Source organism: Netta rufina (genome assembly GCF_964035555.1).
Source record: "Netta rufina genome assembly, chromosome: 6".
Taxonomy (NCBI): Eukaryota; Metazoa; Chordata; class Aves; order Anseriformes; family Anatidae; genus Netta; species Netta rufina.
In genome coordinates this window covers 30,559,932-30,580,716 of record NC_140129.1, presented here as the reverse complement: position 1 = coordinate 30,580,716, position 20,785 = coordinate 30,559,932, and the positions used below count along the sequence as shown (strand labels likewise).

Below are 20,785 nucleotides of genomic sequence, written 5' to 3'. Positions count from 1 at the left end.
AAAGATTACAGGTAAAAGGAGCAATTGGGGAATATGTATATATATTTCTTATCGAAGTATATGATAGCTTTCACTTGGGCTGACTACAAAGACACTGTATTATACTGGTTTTTACTGTTCAGTGAGAAAATTTCTAGGTTAAACAGAATTTAATAAACCTAAAACATATTACAGACATTTATTTGGCAATACATTTGACAGCATCTGAGTATAAGAAAAGAAATGTTAAATACAGCTCCACTGATAAGGAAGTCATTTAAAGAAAGTTTTTCTCTGAAAATGAAGCCTAAGCCCTTTATTCCACTTGAAGCCAATAATTTGCTGGTCAGTATCTGACAGTCCAAGATGACTGCAGTTCTCTTCACCTTGCCAGAACTTCCTGGAGAAAACCACCACTCACCTCATGTCTACCATAGGAGTAATTGACAACGGATGGGATAAAAACTATTTCATGCATGGATCAGGAGGTTTTTTTTCCCCATGTAGGTATTAAAAACAAAGAAACAAACAAACAAACAAAAAAAAACAATTTATTATCTTATATATGTACTGGCTGAACTGTCCATTTATTCCTGTGCTGGATGGCTTTTCTCTTTTTCTCTTCATTCACTTGAAAATCAGCTTGGACTTATCCAATTTTTTTTTTGTTTCTTTGAATATCACCAATCAAGAGAACATATTAATCAGGAAAAAAACTTAACTACTGAATAAAAACCTTTCTATAATAAAAACATTACACCAATTCATCACACTTTTCCCCACATGGACATTATAGTATCCCTTTATATATACATACGTACACACAGGCCCTCATTTCAGGAGAAGTGCACCCCAGCAGTAGGACAGGTAGGGAGGGAGGATGGAATGCTCTAACAGACCAGGCTACATGGGTTAAACTGGTAACATGGACAGGAAACCCAAACTAACTTAAAAAAATAAATAAATTATACGAAGACATATTAATAGATTTTTAAAAGTGCTGATATTCCTGAAATTATAGTAAGAGGCTTTAATGAGTTAGGCCCCACATTTTCACTCTTTTCAGTAGTTCTGTTTATATGCAGTGTTCAGATTCTACAGTGCACAGATGGAGGACCAACTTTACTAAGTATTTTACTAGTCTTGTTGATTTTATTAATTGTGTATCATACTGTAACATCTAATAATGTAAAGTAAGATTAAAGATTCTGACACCCACTGCACAGGAACTAGCAAACAGCAATTTTTCGTTCCTTTTTATAAAGACTAATAAAATATTTAGAGTAATTGCTTTGCAAATAGTAAAGGATTAGAACTCCTAATTGCATATAACTTAAAAAAAAAAAAGTATGTCTCAATTAATAAACCATAGAGTCTTTGACATTACAATTTATATTCTTCACAAGAAAAAACAAGTGCGAGAATATATGCCATTAAACAACACACAATTAACAACACTTTGTTTTAATTATCTTGGGCTACAATTAATGATAGTCCTACAGTTCATCCTTCAACTTTGATAGCTACTTAGACTACTTATGTAGATTAATTATTGAAGTATTGGCATTCACCAATAAGTGCTTTTTTAACAAGCCACTGCACAGCACTGACATCAGTGAGGGGATCTGTTCACTCACCTTCCAGGCCTAGATTCTGTCTGTCCATTATGTTATGTTACATATCTGGGCAGTTTGCCACAACTGATAAAGGCCGTGACATTGCTGAACAACTTCCTATTAACTGGGGACATAAAAAACTGAAACTGTCATGCAGACTGATTAAGATTCTGGCCAAGTAAACACAAGTCACACGTATTTGAAAATTAAAGACCACAAAGAACATACAGTCATCCTCCACTGACAGATAAAGCAGGATGATAGTAAACTGTATATTTATCAGTGGTTTATGGGCCTTAAAAATTTCCTATTGAGCAGTTGGTTTCTGTGCAAAGTTAAGGTTAATTAATATTCATAGAATCATAGAATGGCTTGGGTTGGAAGGGACCTCAAAGATCATCTAGTTCCAACCCCCTGCCATAGGCAGGGATGCCACCCACCAGGTTAGCCAATGCCCCATCCAGCCTCGCCTTGAACACCTCCAGGGATGGGACATCCACAAATTCTCTGGGCCCATATTAAATGTGTTTACTTTACAAACTGCTCATTATTTTAAAGGAAAGAAAAACTACAGAGACTTTGTGTACCTTTCAGATTTCAGAATCTGTATTTAGATCCAAACAGGGTTATAACTGTCCATGTTTTACTTTTAACAAAGTCCTCAAGAACAAAAATCCAGAGTTTTATTTTGATCAGAGTATAACTCAAAAATAGAAACTGTGATGAGAAAAAGTGATGGCAAGAGAGTCATCACTTTGAACTGAAAATGTATAAGGCCCAATGATGAAGACCTTGCTTACCAAGAGTAGGTAAAAGGCTGCTACAGTCACTGCAATGCATTCGTTTATAAATACACAGAATGCAACATAGCTTGAATGGAAGAGAATGAAGCAAATGCTTTGTAAATTCAAAATGTCTTATTACTAGTTTTAATTTATATTAAATTCTGCATAGTCTTAATGTTTTATACACATTGAAATCCATGTTTCTATCAGGGAGAACAAAGGAAGGTCATATATGTAAACATACATATATAAATATATAGTGGTTACAATCCTACCTGCACCTTCTTCATGGTTGCTTAACAAAACTAGAACTTTTTCTTCAGGAATTTTTAACCATCTTGAATTATAGAGATTATGATTAATAAGTACCACAAGATTCAGTACTTTGCATGCCCTGATTTTCCATTGGACTAAAAACGTGAAGAGTGCAGTTTTCCTTGTGGTCTACCAAGAAATAGATTTTCCACAGTCCAGCAGTAAAAAGACTTGAGCCACGTCTTTGAGCACGCTGAGCAATAAACTACAATGAAGCGGCATTGGTTTTATGACAGTTGTTAAACCATCTGTATTTGTCTGAAAATATTAATAATTGAAATAAAAACAGTAAAAAAATTCTCTTTAAATGATCTCAGTTGAATTAAAATCAAGTATGAAGACTTTTATAAAGATATATGATGCTCAACATTAGAGAGAAATCCTTTCAGTGATTCTAAGACTGAGTTTCTTATTCATCCCTGGTAAATGAATTATAAAAAAGAAATATCCCATAATATGAGTACAGGTGAACTGAGAAAGATTAGATTTATACTACAGGGGAGATTCAGTGACAATAAACGAATGAGGCAGGGGACAAGGTGGGCTTTTATGTGTGAAACTGTTGTATTTCTTACCTCCAGAGCCTTCAAACGCTCTAATAGCAATTTTGTCTTTTCTTTTTCCTCTTCAGTGCTGCTGCTTTCACTTCTTGAATCTTCATCGACTACTGTGTGAATTTTTTCCATGCCTTCTTTACATTTCCTACTGTCTTCTGACAGCTTTTCCTGAAATGATTTTTTAAAATGTCATTACTCACAGGTGGAAATGAAGTTAACTATGCAAGTATCTTCAAATCTCCCTTGTATATGAATGAAAAAAAGACAGAGCAAATTGCAACTTACAGAACTAAATAAATGGAGTCATGAAGGGTTTATTAAACATGCTGCTATGCCAGTTCTACAAAAGCGTATGCACAAATGAACTGCTACATCCACTTAAGATACTTAAAATTTGGAACTTATCATTTTTAAATAGAGTAACTTGCATTTTCTTCTTTTAAGGTTGCAATGAAAATTGAGTGTATCTTCTTTCAATGGAAACATTCTGCCACTGAGATATAAAGCAGTTTATTAACGAAAAGCTAACATATGTTCATGTCTGATGTATTTCACCTTTCTTCATCTTGAGCTAATATTTGAATTACTAAATAATGGGCTGAGAACCAAGCTACTACCTGAATGCTGATTTAAGACCCACACTAACAGACAACTAGAGAGAATCAACCTGACAGCAAAATTTTCTGAAGTGCCCCAGTCTATTACAAGTCAGTCAGACTGGGTATTATTAGCTGCTGCTGTTTTACGGCTGTTCGGTTTTACAAGATGTCTATAAAAATGCTAGATTTGAACACTTGAATGCTACTAACACCATTAATTATGTGCCCAAGTTCTCTGTTGAGAGAATGAGATAGAGCAAGCAAAACATCTAGACTACAAAAACATGCAACAAAAACTCTAGACATAAAAATATGTATTTTCATGAAGAACAGTCCAACTTGAATAACTGCGCAAATATCTGATTACTCTTCAAAGACTTAACAGCAAAACATTATCTTAATTAAAACCCATAAACATAACTGAATTAAAAATCAGCACTGTGAATCACAATTCTAGCAATGCCTTTTTAAAAAATTAGCTAGCTTAGAAATGGACTATTACCATTTTAAAACTTTAATCAAGAATCAATTTTATAAGCTATGGGCTTAATCACTGAATACTCTTACAGAAACCAGGAGGCACAAAGCCTCAAAACACTGACTTCAAAGAGCCATTCCATCAGGTTTCCAGCATTAGTGTTATCCTGATCACATGAGAACCATAAATACAGTTTGTTTGTTTGTTTTTTTCTTGCCCCTCGCTACAAGAAGGACATCGAGGTGCTTGAGCGGGTGCAGAGAAGGGCGACGAAGCTGGTGAGGGGCCTGGAGAACAAGTCCTACGAGGAGCGGCTGAGGGAGCTGGGCTTGTTCAGCCTGGAGAAGAGGAGGCTCAGGGGCGACCTTATTGCTCTCTACAGGTACCTCAAGGGAGGCTGTAGCGAGGTGGGGGTTGGCCTGTTCTCCCACGTGCCTGGTGACAGGACGAGGGGGAATGGGCTTAAGTTGCGCTAGGGGAGTTTTAGGTTAGATGTTAGGAAGAAATTCTTCACTGAAAGGGTTGTTAGGCACTGGAACAGGCTGCCCAGGGAAGTGGTGGAGTCACCATCCCTGGAAGTCTTTAAAAGACGTTTAGATGTAGAGCTTAGGGATATGGTTTAGTGGGGACTGCTAGTGTTAGGTCAGAGGTTGGACTCGATGATCTTGAGCTCTCTTCCAACCTAGAAATTCTGTGTGATTCTGTGTGATTGTTACTAACTGATAGCAACGATCAAGCATCTATAGAAGAGCCATTAAACACCTTTCCCTTCAAGTTACCCTGATGAGTACATTCACATAAAGTATTTCAATGAACTCAGAAAAACATTGACAAAGGTACCTCTGATGTAATTCAAACAGCTGAAGAAGTAACCAATTCATCTTCTAATTACAAAACCTGGTGAACTTTGCACACCAGTGGCATAAACAAGAATACGCATCCTGCTTTGCTATGATGGGCACTAGAATAATTGCAAATACTTCACACTGTACCCCTGCTTGAGTATTTAAATACAGCTCACATATTTAATAATAAACTAGTTTCAGTGTTTCATGGGCTAAAAAGGCCCCGATATATCACATATCCTATCTGGAAAAGGTGCAGGATAAATACTATTTGTGTTTAAAATCAAGTCAAGTAAGGGGGAGGATGACAAAGGCTTTTGGTATGACAGAATCCTCTTAAAAGTGATAAGCCTGCTAATGTCAAAGGCAGCTGCCTGCAAGGGGAAGACAGGGAGGGGCAGAAGACAGGGAGGGGCAAGAGGAAATATGCATCTTCTACATGATGCTGATCAAATCTTACAGAAAGCTCTGGAGTGAGCATGCTGAAGGCAGAAAACAATGGCATGGAACAGCTTGCTTTTTTTTTTTTTCTTTTTCTTTTTCTTTTTTTTTTTTTTTTCTTTTTCCTTAGATTCCTGTACTGCTGGAGTTACCTGGAACAAAGACCATATTTGCAATCTTTTACAGTGTCTCTGTTGTGCACCCTTTCATTGCACAATGAAAGGCAGGCTGGATTTGCAAGCTGAACAGCAAAATACTTTGGGTCGGAAGTCCTGCAAAGGCAGAGTAAGTGTTGTCCTGCTGATCAATGCAGCTTCACTTCTCTTGAAAGGTAACAGATGAAAACCACACTCTGGAAGTAAGCTGGACACCAAAAAACAAGCAACAGCCTGGCATGGTCTCCCCAGAGCACCAAGAGTTTAAGACACATGCCTGTACCCTAAGAGGATGCAAGCTCAGCAGCCTGATGAGAATTGTACAGACTCATCCACATCTCTAATGCTCTGTGTCAACAAAGAGACAATAAGAATATTAAATATTCAAATCTTTCTAAAAGGAAACTAGGATTATGCTGCTCACTATGGACCCATCTCACTGAAACTAATGAGAGACCTGCTATCAAGTCCCACCTCGTGGAAGCTTCTCAAACTGGTTTAAACTGTCATGGCTTTTTTGAAGCCAACTTCACTTTTCAAATCTAAAATGACATCCTAGCCTGATCATTATTTCTATGCATTGTTTGCTCTATAAATCAAACAAATAGTACACTGATGATGAACCTTTTGATCAAACGCTGTAGGCCCTCCAGCCAATAGAAAACAACCGATGAAAACACAGCCGGCAGTCTGGAAATGGCAAGCTTTCTAGAATCAATGGGAAGATATAAATCACTGAAGACATTGATCTATGAAGCTGTACAAGACAGCGACCTCACTGAGACTCATCAAAAAGTTGGTTTTCAGTTAGATCAAGTAGAAAAGAACAGTATAATACTTCCTCTTTCCATTAATAAATGTAAGTGAGAACAACAAACTAAGAGAGCAGAAACCCAATTGAAATTCCAAATAATAATTTTCCTGGAATATGTAGGAATATAAATAAACTTTTAAAGCCAGTCTTCCCCCTTCTGCCCACGTCTGAGAACACTGAGCTAGGGAGTGTTTCTGCTGTTTATAAATAAAGGAGTGTAACTGAAGTGATGCGAAAGATCACATAGCAGCTTGCAAGAAGATGAAAGACACAAAAGTGCTTACTTCAGGAATTGCCTCCTCCTTCATCCCAAGGAAGGCAACAGGCTGACCTTCTGAACACAGCTTTAGTCGCTGGGAGTCGTGGTCAATGCCTGTCCTCTGAGTCTGGTCACCTTTCTGGGGAACAGCCAAATGTCAAAGGGATGCTTAGCCAGCTATTTCTTAACCACTGCAATCTCACAAATGAGTGTACTTTTGAAGTTTTATTGGCAATAGTGTGGTTTGTCATTCCTTGGCCTTTCATCTTATTTAAGATGCTTCCTAGGAATCACACTACACACACGCGCGCGCGTGAAAAATGGAAAAAAAATGAATACAATTTAAAATATTTCAATTTGTAACTACAAAATTTCAAAATGAGGGCTAAAAGTCAGATGATGCAAATAATAATAATAATAATAATAATAATAAAGGTATCTCCAAAAAATCTATTCTAGATTTTCTTTTTTAAAACGAACAAAATGATTAGGCACTAATTGCAATCAGGACTCTTCTCTAGTAGTAAGGACAAATACATTATACAAAATGATCATATAATTCCTCAGTACCTTGTGTTTCAATTTTTGCTACTTTGAGATGTTACCATGCAGGAACTGCCTACACAAATGAGAAAACTTTAAGAAAACAGAAGTCTTTAATGCTGTTAATGCAGCAGACAGGCTTCCACAGGAGGAGCTCTTGCCAGACATGAAACTAAAAGAGCCAGCAACTGCACAGCACGTGCCATAGCTGTCAGCATGGCAAATGCAAAGTCCTGCACTGGGGGAGAGTGGTTATATGGTCACTAGAACAGGTTACCCAGCTTCTCGAGTTCACTGGACGAGTGACTACAATAATATAACAGCCTAATTTTAACCTGATATAACTGGATCTGTACTCTACAGTGCTGATTATAAACAGCTATCTCTCACAAGGACATGTGACATAATCCTGTTTGAACCAAACGAATTAAAAAAAGATCAAGATACTTGAGATGCTGATTTTCTCAATGAGCATTTGATGATGAATTGCTTGTCTGGAAACTGATAAGTAATAATTATAAATGACATCTTTACTTACTGCAGCTAGAGATCGTTCTCAGGTGATTAACCCAAGCCCTCCACAGAAGTGAAGTGTTTCAGATGCCACACAGTAAAGATCCCTCAAATACAAACTATCCCTTTTTCCATTTGGGGTGTCAGATTGTAAGATTGTGATGCTAGAGTGCGAGAGTTCTTTTTTTTTTTTTTTTTTTTCCTTTTAATTCTCCAACCTCTGAAATTCATTAGACAATGGTTTTATAAGGGTTACAAATTCAAATTCTTCAGAGATTCGTGCCTGCATTTTTCCAAATAGCATACTTTAATCACACAGGAAAAAAAAAAAAAAGTAAGACATATAATTAAATTGTGTTTATAATTGGCTATAAGGACTGATTTTAGAAGAAACTTAGCAACTTTCATAATGTAAATCTCTACTAGCAGAATGTACTTAGATGCCCCCAAGAATCCAGTCAATACTGAACCCACGCTATGTGGCTAGCTCAGCATCTCAAACCAGTTAGCACTTCTCATGAGCATGTCTCAGGAGCTTCTGCAGTTCTTTCTGAGTGAGATAGGTACTGAGCTGTCAGTAACTCAGTTTGGTAATTCAGGTAAATTCCTTTAGTTCTACGCTTTTAACACTCTCTTGTGCTATCAGAAAGACAGACTCTTAACCTCCAAACCTGAACCGCAATTTACAAAACCATATACAGAATTGTGTCTGTAATAATAAATTCTGAATGCTGCTTCTTGCAAGGCCGTTCTATAGTCTTGATGTATTCTTAGATTATGTACTTTCAGTGTTATTTCCACTGCAGACCTCCTAGTGTTCAGCACTATTCTTCACTGCGAGTGAGCAATATGAAACGAGAATTTTTAGACTGTCAATGTAGATAAAAACAGTAGATGAGGGTTTCTTTGTACTTTCAGGAAAAAACAGCCCCAAGCTATGCACAACTAGCTCCAATAATTTGACTGCAGAAGCTGAAAAAGACAGCAATTGCTCCAAGGACTACTGACTTAACATTCCAACAAGTTTAAAATTGTTTTTCAGTGGCACCTTGCTCTCCTTTTACCTCCCACCATAGTCTTTTTTTCCTTTATCATAATTAACACATTTACTGGGACTCAATCCCTCTTAAATAGGCCATTTGACATGTTTGCAGTTTCTTCTGACAGGCTTTTTGGCCGATTTCACTTGGAAAAACCTGAAGTGCATAAAGGACACTTGTACATTAAGTCAATGCGATATGAAGCAGGACTGATGAATTTGCTAAGTGCTTCCTGCAAGATGCCCTGTACACAAGTAGTTACTGATGTCACTGTGACATGAATATGTCTGTTCTAGCTGCAACTGTTTTCTTTTATTATTATTTGCTCTATCTGCTAATGGCAATCGAATTGAATACCATGACTCAGGCCCCCAAAAAAGTAAGTGAACAATCAAGTTACAATGAAAAAAAAATTACACACAACTGAATTGTGCAATCTAAATGATCTCTCAATATAAGGCTACAAACACAACTTCTGTTTTAGCTGCTTATTTGTCTCTATGTATTCAGCTGTTTTCTTTCACTTCTTCCCAGTGGAAGGGTAGACTAAAATATAGCCTTGTTTCTGATAGCGCATCAGCAAATGCAATAATAATATATTTTTGTTTAGCCAACAGCTTTTGTTCTGAACAAGCTGACAAAATTGAAGAAAAAGGAAGGAATGCACATATATCACAACATTTTACACAAACATCCCAAATTGTTCACAGGTTAACATTACTGTTGTCAGGAAGAACATATAAAGTTCTTCTTTTTCATCTCTGGTTTTGACTTACAGAGTGAACAGAGTGAGCAGTAACATTCCCTAGATTAAATATGGGTGATGGATAAGAGAACAAAGTACTTTCTTTATGTTTCTGATACGAGCCTCCTACCGCTCACATATCAATCTCAATGTACTACATATTATTCTTCACTCAAAACTCTCTTCAGCAGTGCAGGCTACCACCCCTATGAGCACTTCTGCAGTCACATTAATAAACTTCCTGATGATGCTTTTATTGGCTGCTTCATGCATCAGAAACAAGTAGTTCTGAAAAAGTTCTGATCAAAAAGGACTCTAAGAGAAGAAAACCTTCGCACTGAAGTTCACTGCTAAGTGAACTTAGAAAATCAGAAAGATTAGATGGAGCTTCTTGTCTTGAGGTCCCCAGATTAAAGTCAGTCCTGGGTGCCAAAGGGAACTGCACTAACCTGTGACCAAATATTGCTGTTGACACCATCCTGACTTTAGTAAATGGGCATTCACAGGATCAGCAGCACCCTCACCTCTGGCACTTCAGCTGTCAGAAGCGAAATCAGGGAGTGACAATTCTGGAGGTGACCCTTGTGTGCCAGGTCTCAGGCATGGCGATGGCAGGGCAAGGTGGCAGCAGCTCTGTGTTGTGTCACTGCCTTCTCAAAATGGAAGGCTGCAGCAACATTCAACAGCAATTGGCAGAAAGGAGGTATTCAAGAGCTAAGCTGTTTCTTCTTCCTATGTTTCTTCTTCATACGGCTTTATGAGAAGAATCTGCAGCATAGTTTTTCACGCAGATATTTTCCTACTAGTTGGTTCGTTAGCACCACCCTTGAAGTAACCATCTTTCTTCACAGGAAACCTACATGCAGCATTTCAACTTTTACAAATGAGTTTGTACGTGTTAAAGTGACTGCACTTGACTGAAGTGACTGTATTAAAATATCTACCTTTGACTGAAGTACAAACAAACCAAACTATTATGATAATTAAATCGGGTAAATTCTATGTGATGGCAATTAAGGCAACAGATTTACTCTGGATTTAAATTGCTAGAAACAAGCCTATTTTTCTTCCCTTTGCAACCCTTTCACATTCTAAAAAATAATATCTTTTCACTACTTGGATGAAGGCCAAATTACTCTTTTTAATGAAATAAAAAACTTTAAGTGCAGTGTTTTTTTTTTTAACCACAAGAAAGTCTCCTGAGAACTTATACTTGTTGATCCAGTTTTCTGTACATGGTTTCTCTCGGGAATACCACAAAGCAGTTCTAAAGAACATACCTGAAGACGAGTATTAACTAGTACTTTGGAATGAAAGCAATGTATTAACTGACTTGTTTCCCACCATAAGCACAAATGCTGAAGCTGACCTAAGAAGCTACCTGTGTGATTTGGACCAAAAAAAAAAAAAAAAAAAAAAAAGTGTATTATTACATAACGAGGTAATTTTTGCAAATTGCAGGACAGTTCGTTTGTCTCACAATCTTGTTGGGGCAACTCCTGAAACAAACTCAAAATGCATCTCCACAAAAAAATATAACAGAGGAACAACTATCATCAATCTCAACAAAACTCCGCCGTTTCAAATCTGTTATTATATTTTGTATCAAATACATTAAACTGAATTTAAAAATATACATACTTTTCTTGATCAGTACTGTAAATTATTTCCAGAACAGATATACCTCTATTGGTATACTTCTAAGTTCATTCTTATGTTTAAAGAAGTTTTCAAGGAGAATGTTTGTAAATACATGTTACATTCCATTTTTTTTCCTCAGAAAACAAGCAAAATTTTGTCTAGAATTTTTTCATTTTTTTTAGAATTTAAAAAACAGAATTCCCAACTGCCTTTTTACAAACATAAATGAATCACAGTTCAAAATGCAGAAGGAGCAATATCTTTAACTGAGATGTGGAAATAGAGAGCAAGTGACTTGGCCATGTCACCCATCCTTGGAATACCAAGGAACACAAACTGGAATTCAACTTCTTTGTCACTAGGCAGCTGATTGCAGTCTCTACTTCTAATTTCTTATTTCTATCTATTATTTTCTTTCTGGACTCTATTTATTATTTCTTCATTATTTTTTTTTTCTCAGAAACCACAAAAGAGAGATAAAGATGCTTCTTATTTACTCGCTCGTCCCTCCTGCCCAACCAGAAGCTCTTCAATAGCAGCCCAGGATGCACAATGCTGTGTAGGTCAAAAAAGCACTTCTGGATCCCAACAGAGATCCAGCCGGTCCCTAGCCTATAAAAATCTTCTGGTCAAGAGCCAGGAGACACCCTACAGACCTGGGAGCTCAGAAAGCAGTCGCCAGATGGGAGATGACAACAGCTCCCTGGGGATCTCACTGCTCTGCTGAGAACTGGAGCGGGGCTGCAAGTGGTGCCGGTCCCACAGCGAGTGCGCTGCAGCAGGCTTGCTTCCTCCTGCTGCCGAAGCGTGGGCCAGCCTCAGCCCCTGCTGGCAGCTCGGAGCTGACCTGCTTAAGGAAGACATGCAGATAAGGAGCAATAAATTGGCCTTTGCATTCCAAGATACTGGCGTGTCTCCGAGCAGCAGACAGATTATCTGAAAACTGACAGGTGCTAGGAGCTCCTGGAGGTTATTGCAGTCTCTTTGGACTACCAGGCAGAGGCGTGTCAGAGCCATGCTCTTCTCTCCCTGAATTAAAAAAAAAAAAGGGCAATCACAAGAACACCATTAAGGGCAAGATTTAGGCTGCAGGCAGCCTGCTGTGCATGAATGGGAAGTCCCTGTATGCACTAGGATGACCTGCACCTGCCAGGCTGTGAAGCACATCATCACCTTGTTTTCCTGAGTGTCTCTGAATTTCCCTTATGCCTGTTTCATATGCACAGGGTTCAGGCAGGGTTTATGGGCTGATTTTTGTGGACTCCTTTCAAAAATAAGATCTAGAAGAATGATACAGCAAAAGTCAAATTCTGTATTGTAGAGAAAAATCTAACCAGAGACTTAAAATCAGTACAGTACATAACAGTATCATCATACCAGTCAATCTGCACTGCTTGTTACTAAAGATATATAGAAAATCCCAGGAAGGAAAGAGCAGCTTGTTTTCTGAGAAACATAGACACACAAATTGCAAATTTCAGTTCTGAGACTTCATTATGTTAAACATAACTCCACTGCTTCGTTACTGTAGTACAAACAAACAATCAGGAAGGGAAAACTATTTGCACACAACTTCCTTACAGCGACGTTGTCGTTTTGAGCAGTGTCTGAGAAGCACCATCACTGCCCTTTGGGGGCAAGAATCCAACCTCAGTTTAGATAAAGAGGGAACAAATATCTAACAGAGTCTCTGCACACTGATGGAAGGCTACCAAAAGAAAAGCTGTAAGGAATTAGTTGTTACAGAGCTAGCTCTGAGTTTCTCGGTGTGGAAAGCAGTCCGAGAGCAGGGGCTGGTGTAGCTGACCGCCCAGGATTTCTGGTGGAGGTCCCAGGAGTGTGGGTGGCTGCTCCTCAGTCCTTCTCTGGGAGACACAGAGCTGCCAGCCTTTGCCTACTAACATTCTCCTTGGTAGCCGAGGGGACCCGGCTGATGCAGTCTCCTGTGTGTCCTTCCAATCCAGAGATATAAGTTTAATTTTAAGGATATATTTCCTCTCTCTGCAACAGCAGTTAGCATTAAAAATCCTATGTGGATTTCAGCTAGGGAATTCAACTACTGCCTTTTTTTCAATTCATGACCATGCCCCTTCTATAAAATGTTACGTATCAGCAGCCTGAACATCAAACTTGCATAATTTTGTGTTAAGATAAAATTATATTGCCAAAAGATACAATTTTTCTTCTCCTGAAAGACCTGTTGACACCAACGGCTGTGCAAATTACCAGTGCCAGCCACAACAACTGTTCCAAATTTGTTGTTCCACACAACACACAGACAAAAAAAGGGTTGATCTGCCCAACAATGCCACCTGAAATGTGCCTGCATCACCCATGCAGTCACACCTTGCTGACACCTGCTTCAGAAAGCGATCAGCAAAACACTGCAGACTTCATGAGCAAGAGCTGGAGGTCTTGCAGAACTGGCATTGCTTTATCTTCGTATGGAAGTTATCAGTATTAACACTCCTGACAAATCTTCATCTATCTCCTTTCCTACTTTTCATTAAAGCAGAAGCATGTAAACATATCCAGCAAGAGGGCAGGAAAAGGAACTGAACTTTCCTACGTTCAAAGCCACTGCAGAGAAGCAGATGACTGTGCTGGTGGTGATGCTCTGCAAACATGACAGATCTCCCCCATGGGGCTGATGCTGTCCTTCTCATGGTGCACAATGAAACCTACATGTAAGAAGCCTCTTTGGAAGTCACTCCTTCCCAAAACCTTGTCATTCCTCTTGACTGAGGAGAAGTCCGGAGCTGAACCACCATCACCCAGCCAGCCCTTACTCGGCAAGAAGAGCCCACACAAATGCCAGGCTGAAACTGCTCAAACTGTCTGCCACCACTTGTGTTGCTTTAGGTGCAGAAATGAGCAGAGGAACAGAAATGAGACAGGACAAATACCTCTACCAGAAAGAACTGGAAGGAATCACACTGATGTTCTCTGTTGTGCCCAGGGCCAAAGAAACCTGAAGCATCCCACTACAAAGGCTACCTGTGATCCCCATTCAGTCTCTCAGCCAGACTTTGTTTGGTGATGACTCAACAGCACTGACCTCAGTGTGGTAATCTTCTCCTCGATAAATTTCCTAGCACAGAAGTTCAGGGATGACAGGACCTGTGATGTTAGACGGGAAAGGGCTTCAGGCTGTGTAAATCTCAGGATTTCAGTTCCCACTGAGCAAAAGACTGTGCCTGCACCCCACAGCAGTGTTCTTTTGGAGACTAAATCTCAAAGAAGCACAGTGGGGCTCAGAAAAGATTGCAATGGTTTTAGTCGCAAGTGCTCATTTCCGTAAAACAAGCACAACTCACTTCCACACTTTTAAATAAGACAAAACAACTCTACTCAAAGACCATCCAAGCTCCACTTCAAAACTGATTCCTTTTCTATCAGAAATATTTGTATGCCAAGAAAACTCTTTGGGAGAAATAGGCCTTTTTTCAAGTTTACCAAAAAATATCGGAAGTCTGTTTTTCTTTTCTTTATTCATTATCTGACCCAGTACTTATAAGAGTTCTTGTTACCAGAAATAGCAGTTCATACATACTGATAACATTTTAAACATAACTAGCGTATTGTTACCATCTTTTTTATAGACAATGTAAAAGATGGACAGATAAATGTATTTGTCCAAGAAAATTGAGACATTTGTGGCAAATGAAGGAATCAAAATCTAGTCTCCCAAATGCAGTGTTTTAAACAGCAGATTGTCGACCCTCCTCTCCTCTCTGATGTGACTGTGGCACGTCTGTTCTGAGCTTCAGTGCGTATATTGACGGTTCCAGAATTGTAACAAATCATAAACTCACAACAAACACCCTTCCTCATCTATTTTGATTACTATGCAGTGACAGATAAAGTCAAAAGGAGTTCAAAGAAAACTTGAAAGACTTTGCGTGATTTGTAATCAGGTAGGAGTCTAGATACCCAGTAATGCGACCAGGCAGGGAACAGGCTAGTTTTTGATATCCAGAAGACAAGGACAATGCTAGGAAGAAAAGTCTGCAGTGGTGCTCACAATTATTTCTGTGGATCACTTTCCTTCTTAGATAAAGTATTAGCATCTTGAATGACAATAAAAATAGTACATAAGATATTGGTTTGGCCTTTCATGGTCTTAATGCACGTGGATAATGCCTCTTGGAAATATCCTAAAAGCTCTTATACACTAGAGCCTTTTAGTCAAATAAACTTGAAGAAGTGAAAGAAGCACGATGGTTCACATCAATTCAAATCACACATATTCTTATCTACATTTTCGTGAGCATTCATTATGAATTTTCCATCAGATATTATTATGCAGAATGATAACAACGAATTTTATTTACAATCCCGCTTCTGAAGTCATTTACCCCAAAGAAATCACATCATCCATCTGTAAGTCCAGCAAATTAAATTCCCATAGGACAGCTAGCTCTACAGAAGGGGTTAGAATATTTTGCTTCAAGTAAGAATCCTGACAAGACCTAACAAAATATTGCAATAATACTGCACGCTCTGGGCTCTATCTTATTATTATTCTTCTAACACGAACACTATGCAACATTTAATGTTCATTAGCAACAATATTTATTCTGGAGTCAGCCGTATTGATATTATAATAAGAACTCAATTTCATACATCCCAGAACAATAATTAGATTTGTAAAAAAGCAAATATGTAGACAACGGTCAATAGATCAACAACGTTTATTGCACAGAGGTATCTTTTATGACTATTCAGATATTAATTTGAACAGGCTTCACACACTAAAACTAGCTTACCATGGTGTCAAAGAATATGGGACATATGTTGATATGTCACGCTGGAGATCTCCTAGTACATGTCCTCATTTGTTACAAAATATGTGGCTGTGAAACAGCAGTAAAATCTGATCCTCTGGTGCACTGAGTGCAGAACATATCATACTAATTACGAAGAACAGTTACCAACACATTCTATAAGGCAGCTGCTTGACTGTAAAGGCTAGCTTTCAAAACAATGCTAATATTTATATATTCAATACATTTTGTATATATGTATAGATAGATATAGATATAGATATGAGTATATATATCACTTGCTATTCATATAATAAAAATCTTTTCTCATGTGTTAGCTCACATCTATAGTTCACTTCCAAATACAGGATGACAATATGGTTATCATGTTCCCAAAAAGCTGAATACATCAGGGTATAAAGAAACATTACCTTGGTTGTACTTTCAAGTTCTACCTCCATTTGTGAATTACCCTTATAAATATATCAAAAACTGTCTGAGCACATTTGGAAAAAGATAGAAATAAAATGTTTCTATCACAATATTGGTGCCTCTTGCCAAAACTGGACTTGCAATGTTTGCAATAAAATATTACAATAAAATACAATAAAAATATTTTATATAAAATAAAGTATATTTAAAGTATTTTTATACAAAATAGAAGTATATATTGCAATAAAATACAATAAAGTATTTGCAATAAAATTCGTCATATATTTCAATGATATGTTTGTCCATGATTTCCACACAGTTTATTTCAGTAACACATCCATTATTCATACGTTGCTTCATTAATATGGTTCTCAATGCTAAAATACTTTATGAACATTTTAGATTGCAGATTCATTGCCAACTATTTGTTTCAATGAGTCTTTCAAGTATTAACTTTTGCTATTATATGTGATTGTTGCCTAAATCACTGCATAGTTTTCACCTGGTGACTGAGTAACAACCATACAAGGGAATCCACCTCTAGCCTACACAACAGTAGGAGGGTAGAAATGCTCTGTTTTGCATGTGAATGGAGCCATTTGTTAACGTTTTCAGTAAACAAACTGTTCAAAAGTTTGGCATAAAACATGAACAAAAGGTATGTCAGGAAGAATAAACCACAACATTCATGGAAATGTTCCATGTTTATGCCTGTTTTACTCATCACACACTGGTATATGATGCAGTAGACTAGCTGCAGTAGACTTTCCTTCCGGAAAGGAAAAAATGTTGCTTCTGAGTCACAAATTGGGAAAAGAAATTCATAATCAAGGCAAACAGCATATTGGCCATAAGAAGGAAATCAAAATTGCTAAACTGCAAGCTGACTTGTATACCATGAGCCAAATTAAAACAAACAGTCAAACTTTCCCAAGAACAAGAAGAGAGCAGGAAGAGAAGGACGCTGGTATGCAATGTGGAGCACACAATTGAAAACAACTCCAGAATAACAGGTATGTGGGTCCTTGAAGGTCCTGGGATGGAGGTAGCTTCACTCTAGGTTAACAGTTAATGGTTGGACTTGATGACCTTAGCCGTCTTTTCTAACCTAAATGATTCTATGATTCTAAAAGAGAGTTAGGCTCTGTCTGGGGAATAAGCCTAGCAGATTCATAGAAAAGCCCATGTCCAGAAAGAAGGGAAAAAAAGTGTTAGAGGGCACTTTGCTAGGTGGAGGAGGCTGTTTTCTAGAGATGAAGGGAAGCAACAATTGTTCTTGTTTCTAACCAGGCAGATCTTTTTCTTTTGTTGGACCAGTTTCCAAGGTAAAACAGAACACAGAAAAGCAGGTAATGAAGTCATTCCAGCATCTGTTATAAACAGACAAACGTAATTCACCCAAGGCAGAGACAGAGGCCAAGCCCACTTCAGAACGCCCACCGTTTGGTGGCAGGAGTGAGCAGGAAGCATTGATTTAAACTCTGTACCAGGAGGAGGGAACTGAGCTTCATTTTCACATCCCAAAGGGCAGTGAGTAAAATATAGATGCTTTTATAACCAGTTTCTGAAAGCACAATGGTTCTATCATGAGTTCAACAAAAAGTTTAATTCATCCTGGAATTAAATTTTACAGGCTATCATTTTAACAAGAAAAATTGATTATTTTGGAAGGTTAATCTAAAAGATTCTTTTCCCCTCAATTCCAACTTAAAATGAAAATTCAATTACAGTGATAAATACTCTCTAGTACACATTTCTGTTTAGCTCTATGGCTGTATATTTGATCCATCGGTTGTTAGAAAGGACTAAGGTAACTACAATTTTATGAAAAATCTCTTATCAGAAGGATTGCTACCTGGTGGCAGACTTTAACATATTGTTTCAGCATTTCATACCCTTTAAAAATGCTTATTCTATTTTAAAAAGAGAAAACGCAGGACTGACCTTCATTACGTGTTTTTTTTTTTTAAGAACTAATGTGCAGAAAATCTGGTTAACTGGGACGTATATCATTCCCATTTCCAGAGACTAAAAAAAGGCTTTCTACCACCTCATGTTCCCTGCTTCCAGAACACAGCAGTGCATTAGAAAAGTGTTATTTCTCATAAACAGCATAAACAAACCTGGTTCCTTTTAAAACCTCTAAAATCATTGCCCTCTTATAATCTGCCCTGAGACTCTCCCTTTACAGCAGATGAGGACAGAAAAATGCACCTACCACAAGCAGTAAGAAGAAATTATGCAGATTCATAAGGAAACCTCAAACCCAGTAAGAATATGTGTTGATAATATTATCCATCACAATCTGAAGGTCAAGTTGCCTAAAACATCTATGTCTTTTAGGGATGCCAGAATATATGACTTTATTAAAATGATAAACACAGTAATAAAGTCTTCAAAACTAGTTTCACTGTCCCCTGCTAACTGTGAGTGAGAAGCAACAACTGCAAATAACAATGTCAACAAAAATGGAAAACCTGTAACTGAGGTGAGAAAACACCTGGAAAAAAGTAGCTGGTACCAACAGCCACTTACACACATTCATAACTAATATAACAAATAGAGGAAACAATGCCAGACTCATTTATCTCACTAGTGAGATTTTTGTTTTAAAGAACTTTTGTAACACAAGAAAACAGGCAATAAGTCACTAATACCTGATATACCTTCATGATATTGACAGTTCCTTCTCCATTCTGGCCTGGGGATCCTTGGCTCTGTAGTAGATTCCTTACTGTCTCCTCCATTCTAGAGAATAAAAACATTTATGTAAGTCAACCATATGGAAGAAAATTTTAGACTTGCATTCAGTGTTTTTGTTCTTTAGAAGAGCCTAATGCATCCATGGCTACCATGAAATTAATATTTAAAGGAAATCCTGGCCTTATAATGTTCTCATACTCCATGTTATGAATAACACATTAAGGGCACTCTTTTATCTTTTGAATATGCACAGTAATTAGGTGCATTGTTAAAATCCTACTGTAGCTCAGTTACAAAAATTAAAAACAAGTGTCAGCTAAAAACCTCACCTTGTCAACACTGTAACCAAACACCATCAAAAAATTACTGTCATTTAGGAGCAAAATCAGTCAGATTCCAAAATAAACTGTTGTATCGCCAGCCAATTGTCAGTTTTGTGCAATTTAGGCAAGCTGTCAAATACATTACCAGTATTTACTCTATGTTATAGGTGCAGCAGCGTGTGCCAGTACATTTGTTTATAGAGGCACAGCTGCTTGAATACATTCACCCCTCTTTGCCCTTTCAAAGGGATGTAAAAGCAAGTGTAGGCTACAATCTGGCATTACCATCTCATGAAAATGTAATCAACTTTAGTTCCATCAGTGAAAGAAGGAAGGTTTGTACTTTCACTTTACAAGGTATTAATGCTACCATCAGAAGTTGCCTTTGATCTTCACAGATTCATCCAGCACATCAGGACTGAGAATAATGGTAACTGCTACCCCTCCTGGATGGCGGTGGAACAGAGTGGAGAGTTCTGCCCCTCCGCACAGGAGGACCACTGCAGGCACCCATGAAACACTTGGACCCATTCCAGGCAGATCACAAATTAAATCCTGTTTCACCTCTGAGAGTACAGGTAAGAAGAGGAAAGGCATCACAAGCAGAGAAGCAGTGATGGCCAAGCCATTAAGAGGCTGGCTTTCAGGACAAAGATTGCGGAGTGTCATCCACACACAGTTCCTCGTGCTTCTCCTCCTCACATGAATTCTCACCCCCGTGCAGCTTCTTAGCTGTGTGGATGCAAGTTTCTCTGATGCTCACTTTTGTTTTCTGTTCTTCTCCTTTTAGGCTGTCTAGGTCTGGAAGACGCAGCTGGAAGAGCAGCCCAGCTGGAAGAGGGGCTGGAGAAAGGAAAAATGCTGTGGCATAGGTGTGAGGGTGACGCAAAGGCAGGAGAGGAGGAGGAATACCTTCTGCCATATTGCCAGATAAGCTGCACATCAAAACTGAAACCTTGAGAAAAGAGCCAATATTCCCAGGAATGTCAGGCTAGAAACTGCCAGTTGCTCATTCCTGCTGTGTTTAGGGAAACATGACTTTCGTGTACCATTCTTTGCAAATGCAATCGAGCAGAATTACTCACAGCATATCTTTTTTATTATTATTTTATTTTATTTCTAAGGTAACAATCTAGTGAGACTGCAAATATTAGCTAACTGCTCTGGCCAGAGGCCAATAACATTATCTTTTATATAAGCTATGTCTGCCTCGTAGCCTTTCTGTTCTTTCAGTCT

General features: G+C 38.1%; 1 protein-coding gene across 1 annotated transcript in view; it reads right to left on the bottom strand.

Annotated features, from left to right (window-relative positions):
• The window catches only part of NCKAP5 (NCK associated protein 5), a gene marked incomplete at both ends in the record, with an annotated part of 351,457 nt that overhangs the window by 124,594 nt on the left and 206,078 nt on the right, over positions 1-20,785 (bottom strand). The window contains 2 exons of the mRNA XM_084289510.1: positions 3,271-3,420; positions 19,181-19,271. Of these exons, the coding sequence (XP_084145636.1) occupies positions 3,271-3,420; positions 19,181-19,271 (241 nt within the window). The remainder of the gene's footprint in view (positions 1-3,270; positions 3,421-19,180; positions 19,272-20,785) is intronic.